This window comes from Crocuta crocuta, unplaced genomic scaffold, assembly GCF_008692635.1.
Source record: "Crocuta crocuta isolate KB4526 unplaced genomic scaffold, BGI_CrCroc_1.0 scaffold1002, whole genome shotgun sequence".
Taxonomy (NCBI): Eukaryota; Metazoa; Chordata; class Mammalia; order Carnivora; family Hyaenidae; genus Crocuta; species Crocuta crocuta.
In genome coordinates, this window is record NW_027532185.1 from 97,600 (window position 1) to 106,933 (window position 9,334).

Consider the following 9,334-nt stretch of genomic DNA (forward strand, 5'->3'; position numbering starts at 1 on the left):
TCATTATTTTAATCCCATATATACTATTTTTAATAGTGGCTTTATTAAGATATAATTATGAATTTATTGAGATATAATTCACATACTGTACAGTTCACCCACCTAAAATGTAGAATTCAATATTTTTTAATATGTTCATCATCAAATGGTTCAACCATTACCACAGTCAATTTCAGAATATTTCCGTCACCTAAAATAGAAACCTCACACCCGTTAGCAGTCACCCTTCACTTACTCAAATTCCCCCAGCTCTAAGTAACCACTAATCTACTTCCTGTCTCTATAGACTTGTCTCTTCTGGATACCTTATAATCCTGTATATATCATTAACTTACTGTATATATTTTTCAAGTTGATTTGTATATATGAAACATAAAAAAAAATGTGTTATCTTCTTCACTGACATAATTTAAGGATGAATGATACTGCTGAGGAGAAATGATAGAAATTGAAGAGAATACAAATGGTGTTATATCTAAGTAACATATTAGTAATCAAAATAATTTTTTAAATTTTACTTATCAGAGGTTGAAAACCCATTACTGCTTGAAATATATCTGCGTGGATACAGATTTACAATCGTTTTACATACAAAGCTCTGATTTAGTACACTATACAGTCATGATTTTGTTAGCTACATATTGTATTAAATGACAGGATTATTGTGTTTCAGATGTGACTAAAATTTATGTCTACATTTAGAAAATGAAGAAAATGAAAAACCAAGACTTCTGTGGGCTCTTTACTTTAATATGAGAGATTCTTCAGATGTCAGCAGGAACTCTTATAATGATTTACCATCCAACGTTTATGTCTGCTCTGGCCCAGACTGTGGTTTAGGAAATGATAATGCAGTCAAACAGGTAAGGCTGTTGATGTTTCTCAATTTTGTGTTAAAGTTGGTGTGGTAAGGAAAGTAAGTTGTTTTTTCCTCTGGGATTTGGGAGAAAAGACTGTAAAAGCATCTCTGTCATTTAATACCACCTCTGTAATTTGCCCATAAACTTTTTCCTATGAATGACAAAGCTTCTTTAAATATACTTGAAATATAATATCCAATATTTTTACATTCTTGACTATAACAGTGAATTTCAAGAGAGCATTTAGGAGTTCCATTGTGGGAATAAGGATGGAAGATGTTAGAAATACAGATTCTGAAAAATGAATTTATAATGCTAGTCTTCTAAAGAAACTTCGTTTATAATTTAAACTGTGGCCTCTTATTATTTTTAAATACAGGAACTGTTTTTATTTGTTAACTTCTGAGTCATTTCAAAAGGAGTAACATTAAGTTAGTAAGTAATTACATATGAAATGTCATTTTTAAATGGTCTTAACACATTTTTTTATTTTGGAAAAGAACATGTAACTTATTTTTTCACAGTTAACATGGTTTCTTTAATGTTTTGACACAACCTGGTGTCCTCAAACCTACTGTCATAGCTGCTGAGGAAGATGCTAATGAAAGTGGAATTTTGTGACAGCACTTCTGGGCAAGGTTATGAACTGGTAGAGCACAGGCTGAGAAAAGCTGCCAAAAGTGAACTATGATTCCATTAAGATGAAGATCCAGGTGCATATATAAATACATTTCTCTGCACTTGACAAGAAAGAAAAACAAAATATATTTTTTGAGGCACAAGTCTAAACTTTTCACAGATATAGTTGGCATATCTATGGAACCAATAAATGGATAATTTAACATTATTTTAAAATCACAGATGTAAGTTTCAATCCAACTAGCAGCAGGGATCTTGTAGAAGCAAATGACCTCATTGACCCTTTAATTTTTAGTCACAGTGGCAAGGCTATGACTCCATGCATCTATAGTTTTTGCCACATTGTGTTTCTCATCTTGAGGCTAATGGTGATCCTGGATAATCCTATTCAGCCAGTGATATCAAAAGTGGGAAGTCCTCCATCATTTATTCTATTAGTTTAACAGGAACCCAAGATGGTTCCAGTTCACTTTAAAGGGCATCAGTAATAATATTTACAAATAGTATGTTCAGATAAACTGTGTTCTAATTTCAGTATTTTATCCTTTGTTTAACCCACTCACTAATTGATTACTTTTGTTTTCCAAATTATCCATAAAAGCTCTTAGAACATTGCCTAGGCTTTACCTATGTAGCAAATATAAGCACCTCTTGATTTTCTTTTTTATAAATAAAGTGTTTATTTTACCAATTACCAAGTTTGCATCTGCTTTTCTTATTTGTAAATGTATAGATGTTGAAGAGCATAGACCTGTCTTGCTTGTATTCATGTGGAACTATTTATGATTTGAAAACATACTAAAAATATATCTTTGTTTAATACAAGTTAAAGTGTACAAGAGCACACCAAGACATTCTCTGTTATCGCCACAATGTTGCTAGCCCAAGTGATAATTGTGATTCTTTCTGTGACTTGCTGTTTCTTATAGTTTGTTACTTCCTTTTTTTTTTTCTGAAAAAGACATATGATATCTCTTTCCTTAATACAAGTAGTGTCTCATTTATCCACACATACTGATGAGCAGACTGGTCTATACTTCTCTACTCCCAAGATCATTGATAGCTTATTCCTCCTTCAGGAGCTTCCATCCCCTAAAAGGTGCCACTACCATGAGAACAAGAATAATTATATAGTACTGTATTCTTTGTATTATATTTCAGGTGTACAATGGTTTAAATTGGCTGATGTCGGAACCCTAACCACCATTTAGAATGTTGTCTTTATGGCATAATAGCAATCTGTTTATGACTTCTGGTGCAAAATTTGTAAGTTGAAGACTAGTTTTATAGATCATATGACCTACCAACTTGCTCACATATTGCATTATCCTTCAATTTCTCATGCCATTGAAGGAAAGGGCAATTTTAGGTGTCACATTTTCTTTTTTTTTTCTTTTTTTTTTAATACTTATTTTTGAGAGAGAGAGAGACAGAGCATGAGCAGGAGAGGTACAGAGAGGGAGGGAGACACAGAATCAGAAGCAGGTCTAGGCTCTGAGCTGTTAGCACAGAGCCCGATGTGAGGCTCGAACTCACAAACTGTGAGATCATGACCTGAGCCGAAGTAGGACGTTTAACCAGCTGAGCTACCCAGGCGCCCCAGGTGTCACATTTTCTAAAGCCACCATTCATTGAGCATTTTCTGTGTGCCAGACAATATCCTAAGCATCACATATGTATTATTTCATTTGGTCCTCACAACCATATGAGTATCTGTTTGACATGTCCATTTTACAGATGAGGAAACTAAGACCCAACAGGGGCTAAATAACTTGTCCAAAGATCACATAGCTGGGAAATATGTGAGCCAAAAGTTAAACTCAAGTCTGTTGGACCCTAGTGCTTGTACATTCATCTAGTGTGCTGTGCTACTTCCATCTTGTTAATGTGGATGGATACATTCTAAATACATTTAACTGCTAGATTGACAAAATATTTTTTTATGTTTTGTGTAGATGTGTGTTAAATAAACATAGGAATGTCTTCGATAACTGTGTGTCTTCTCTATACTTCCCAATATAAAGAAACCAGGTCCCCATATAATTATGCCTTTTTAATGTTTTTAGCCACCTGAAGCTACCCTTTAAGCTAACTTTTGTCTTATAAAGGGCAAGAAGGATTTAAAAGCTAAGAATTCACTACTCTGAACTAGCCTCTTTATGAGAACTCTCACAATTGAGGCTTAGTTAGCAAATAAAATGCAGCAGACCAAGAAGCATTAGATAGACCTTCCAGAACATGGCAGTTGACCCTAAGAGGTTCCAGCAATTAGATGAAAGATGGTAAGGGCTGGAGGATGGCTGGAGGAAATTGGCATCAGTGAGGGCCAGTGGCAGATGGGCTGATGGTGAGAGTTCCACAAGCAGGTAGAACACAAATAAGGGTGGTGCAGTAGCCTGTGACTGGTTGGCAATCCTAAGAGACAGAATGTGACCAGGATATATGGAAACAGAGGGTGGGAGCCAGCCACAGCGACTGAGGTCCAGTGGAAAATGTATCCTATAGGGAGGTAACAAAAGGGAGACAAGCTGTGAGATACACAGGAACTGGAGTAGAAGCAAAGTGGTAGTATTAATAATAATTATTTATATTCAACATTTGTACAATATACAGTTTTTAAAGTTCTTCAATGCATTAAAAACTGTATATTGGGATTCTACTCCACACCAGGAACTAAGGATCCAGACTTGAATGAAACCCAGTCCTTGTCATCCCTGGAGGAATCACTATCTAGTAAGGAGAAGAACGTGTAAAAAATGACAATGCAGTGTAGTATATGCAATAATAAAATAATATCAAAGTTCCAAAATAAAACAGAGGAGCCATGAGCTCTACTTAGGAGTCAAAGAACTTTACAGAGAGGGATATAAAAAATGAGTAGCAATTCCCCATACAAATGAAGATAACTGAAACATTCCAACATCTGCACCAATCCAGGATATAAACATCATGGTGTGTTTAAGAAAGCACCCATAAATAGATATTAGTGAAGCAAAAGATCTGAAAGGTGAAGATGAGATGAAATAAATGATAAGACTAGAGAAGTAGGCCTATAGAGTTTTGTATTCCATAACAAAGATCTTGGATTTTTATCCTGTTAGAAATGCAGAGTCATTGAAATGTTTTAAGCCAGAAAATGGCATAAACAATTTCATTTCCAAGACTCTTCTGAAGCCAGCATGGAGATGGATTACCTAAGGGAACCCTAGAGGCAAGGTGACCAGTCCAGTTCTGAAATGTTGCTATTGTCTAACAGAAAGATGATGTATGCCTGGGCTATGTCTAGAGGGAAGGAAAAAATGGAGTCAAAAAGTAGGAGAGAAGACTGTTAGGATTTGGCCATTGATTGTATGCAGAGAGTGGAAGGAAGTGAGGGTGAGAGAGAACTTCAATAGTACGACAAGGTTGAGATAAAAGACAAAAAGACCATTAGAGGAACTGAATTGTGAGATGGAGGCTCTGACTGACCTCAGTCCTCCTGATTCTAGGAGCTAAGTGTCTCCAGCAATGATTATGATAAGTTCCTGGGTGGGGAGTTAAGCAGGCATCTCAAATATTCTGTTTCACAATAGTTATAGTAAAATGGCATGTCCAAAGATATACCCTTGAATTATACTCAAGAAAGGAAGAAACTATTTTTCTCTCTATCTCTTCTTTCAACTTCACATCAAAGCTCAAAAGTTTCTGTTTACTGTCCTTCCACCCACTCACAAGGAATGTCAGTTTTAATCACCTGATGCATGAGTCTACCAACTGTAGATAGCCAGATGGTAAATAGCTTAGCTTTTGCCACCCCTGTCATAACTTTTGCATCTACTCAGCCCTGCCATTACAGTGCAAAAACAGCTATAGAAAATAGATAAATGAATGAGAGTGCCCATGTTCCAATAAAACTTTATTTACAAAACAGGCTGGATTTGGCCTGTGGACCATAGTTGTCAACTTCTAACCTAATGGATGACTTTGTGTGCATGTCAGGAGGAAGGATTGAAGCAGTATGGAAAGACATTATAGCCTTTTAAATAAGCCTATATCTTAAAACCATTTAATGGCTTTTGTTACTAATAGGATAGAGTGCAAGCTCCCTAGTTTCGCAAGGACCCTGATCTAACAATGAGCTGTATTCATCTAAACAAAAGTAGAGATATGTTTAGAATAGAATAGCAATGTTTCTTGTTACATTTACTTTCACGTGTGTGTATGTATGTATCTGTCGTTAATTAAGATCACATTCACTTTTTTCTTCTCTTACCCTGCCAGACTAAGCTGAGCTTAAATTTTCACATTTTAAATCATTATCAATAACAGTGATAACAGCTACCATATATAGATGCTTAGTTAGTCTCTGCCATTTTATAGACAAGAAAAGCAAGGCTCAGAAGTTAATTAAGCATTCCCCCAAATTGCATTGATGCTAAATGGCATAGCCACCATTTCCACATGGCCATCTATTCAGAGTCCACGATCTTAAACACTGTGTTATACCCCTTAAAGCCCAGCGAGAGTTCAATTATTCCAGAAAAGTAAATTGTTGAACAAATAATGAATAATTTTCTTAATTTTAACAATGACTCATTAAAATTATTATATGATAAATTTGTACAGCTATCACAGATAGGCTCTATTGGGAAATTACATAAAGAATTTAAGGAAATTGTATTCATACTGACATGTAGAATGCATGTTCTTAAATTCTCAGCTATCTAACACTTGATAATCTGGTCAAGTACTGATAATACATGAAGGGTGAGCCTGAATGCATGCATACAATTAGAGAAAAGTCATGAAATTCTGAAAGTGGAATTTTAAAAGATCATATATACTTGATAAAATTTGGTAACTTAAAAAGAAATTTTCAAGGGTGATAACTTCATTTTTAAAATAATTCAGAAAGGTATACACATTTTAAACTGAAAACCAAACACTATTGTGTCCTTTTTTCCCTGGCCAGGCTGAAACACTTTTCCAGCAAATCTGCCCCAATGAAGATTTCTGTCCACCCCCACCAAATCCTGAAGACATTATCATTGATGGGGACAGTTTACAATCAAAGGCTTCAGAATCTAGTTTCATACCAGAAGCGAACTCTGAGACTCCCAAGGAAAGCGCAAGCCTGGAAAACCCAGAGGAGTCCTCTCAGTAATGGATATACACCAAATTGTACACCCACTTTGAAAATTCCTCCTGGCCTCAGAGTCTTCTTCATGGAAGAAATGTTTCAAAAATGTTAGAAAACAGCACCAGGTTGACATACATAATTACCAAGAGAACAGGGCATAGAAATCGGAAAGGGGATTTTCCTTGAAAAGGACATTGTAAGAACACAAAACACTTGTAAAGCACATTGGCTTGCCTGCTTTAAAATAACACACCTTTGGAATTAGCAGATGAATGTAAATGGATTGATTCCCAGGAATATACCTATGGATATGAAAGTGATCCTATGCATTGTTAATAATTCTGTGGTATTAGGAAAGCTTTTGATTACCACTTTGGGTCTTTGTTTGAAATCCACATCTTCAGAATCATCTGGTCACATACTTCCTTTATTTTAATTCTATTTTCTTTATATAAGGATATAAGCATGATGGCACCAATGATTAAAGCACATGTGAATGTAATTGAGGAAAGCTAAAATATCCTGATCTAGGCAGGAGCCTATGTTTGGAATAGAGGTTTGTTTTGTTTTCTATCTTGAGAATTACTGAAAATGCCAATATTAAGGCACTCACTTTTACAAACAAATCATGAGTCCATTACTCAACATTTTTTAATGCTAGCAGTGCTATTTGTATGTGGATCATTTACACACTAGGAAAGTATATGGGACTGAAGGAATGGAGGCAAGATTTGGATATGTTCATCAGTATGTGGAAATTCTATCTAGTCAGGTAACTAGAGCTTAATCGTATATGGACCCAGTTTAGTCCTAGCTATATTACTGATGAAATTAGACAAATTGTTTATTTTGTCTAAAAATAGGCCTCACTTTCTCCATATGTAAGGTGGAAATAGTAACACACTACATACCTTAGGAGAATGATTTTGAAGATAATCATTTGACTCTTCAATCTTTTGAAGATAAATACAGTGCAATCCTTAAGATGGTTTTTCTGACGAGGGGGGTGTTTTCCCCTTGACTTGAAAGTGACTATCAAAAATCTCATGCAGCAAATTGTTTGCTGCCAACTCCCCCAATACAGTAGATCACAGTGGTTTTTTATTGCATTAAGCTTTTAAAATAAAACTATTTCCTGAGTTAGTATTTTATAGTCTCATAGACCATAAAACATAGTAACATGAAATTGTGGTTTTGAGTCTTAATAAGGAAAGCACTATATAAATTCTCATATCATTTCTGGTAGGTAAACCTAAAGTCACTAAAGACTCTCAATACAGTATGACAATTGGTAAACCCTAATATACACTTAACATAAAAATCTTAGAATTATACATAGCCAACAAACCTAGTTACAGTTACCATGACAATGTTAAAAGTTTTCCAGAAGCCAAGCTCTGATGATTTGCTTTTTTGAGCAATAGTTTGGATTTCATTTGTTTCAATAATTAAATACATAAAATGCTTTTTGTGCATTCTGGCCTACATTACCAATCAGAGAACCATAGCTATAGTAGAAAGCACATAGTTCTTACTTCAGTTGCAGTGGGACTATGAGCTCTCTAGATTTTAGAGATCTTAAGGGAAGCTAGCTCTGTCTGGTCACAGACTTCTAGGAAATGAAAAGAACCAAGGAATATAGCCCTTGCCTCACCTTTCCAATCCCCTGTAGATATAACTGAATCCAGGTGAAAGGAAAACCTTCCCAGCCTCTCAAGCTGCTCTTAACTGTCTGCCCATTGTACAGCCCATCTCCTATCTTTTTGGACCCTTCTGTGTCTCTTTCCCCTTTTATATTATGCAAATCAGGGATAGTGGAATCACATTATAAACTATTTTGTTAATAGATTGATCTTAAATCATGTTTCCCAAAATCAAACTTATGCAATGGTCTAAATGTACAATACATACCTAGAAGCACCAGGTATTGACCCTGCCCCTCAATACCAGCAACATGAAAGGTCACACTATATATGGAAGTATTGAGTCTGAATACAATTGCACCAATTAAAATACTGTACTTTGTTACAGTTTAAGAGTTAAGGCCTCTTGAATGCAGCATACACATTTATGTAAACAACCATTCAGAGTAAGCTCAGAATAATAACCAGAAAATTATGATACCTTTACTGCAGCTATCTATATGTAGACAAGGAAGGGGGTATTTTGTGGTCTCATGGTCCAACCCATATTGTACCCTATTTTATCCATTAAGCATCCTCATAATCTCTCTTCCAGGTTATTTATTAAATACTACTGAAATATTTAAAGGTTCCTAAATATGATTAATGGTGATTAAAATATTACAAAACTGTTTAAAACATTTTGATAGAGAACCTTAAATATTTCATGTTGCCTCAGAATGTAATAGAAATTATTCTAAGAGCTTTCTTTTCAGCTTTCTTAAATTCTGCAAATAAATATTTTTTTATAGTTTTAAATCAAAGAAAAAACTTTTTGGTTTTGTTGTACAACCATAAGCCTGAAGTTATATGAATAAAGTGAATATGTTATATGAAATACAGAAGTTTCAATAGCTAATTTAAAATGTTAAACATTGTCAAAGAATTTTGATTCATATGTTTAAGATGTTTAGTTATGCATACTCTTTCACCAAAAATGAAAATACCACTCAGTTTAGTGATCTATATTAAAACCAATTACCCTGTGTTGCTACTGTGTCTTTGTCTAGTTGGAATGCCTACCCAAAAAAGTA

At 34.8% G+C, this 9,334-nt stretch overlaps 1 protein-coding gene across 1 annotated transcript in view; it reads left to right on the forward strand.

The window, feature by feature from the left end:
- The window catches only part of LOC144242552 (rab proteins geranylgeranyltransferase component A 1-like), a 95,574-nt gene extending 86,601 nt beyond the window's left edge, over positions 1 to 8,973 (forward strand). The window contains exons 6-7 of the mRNA XM_077777522.1: positions 703 to 863; positions 6,451 to 8,973. Coding sequence (XP_077633648.1) covers positions 703 to 863; positions 6,451 to 6,642 — 353 coding nt within the window. The 3' untranslated portion in view covers positions 6,643 to 8,973. The remainder of the gene's footprint in view (positions 1 to 702; positions 864 to 6,450) is intronic.
- The last annotated feature ends 361 nt before the right edge of the window (positions 8,974 to 9,334 follow it).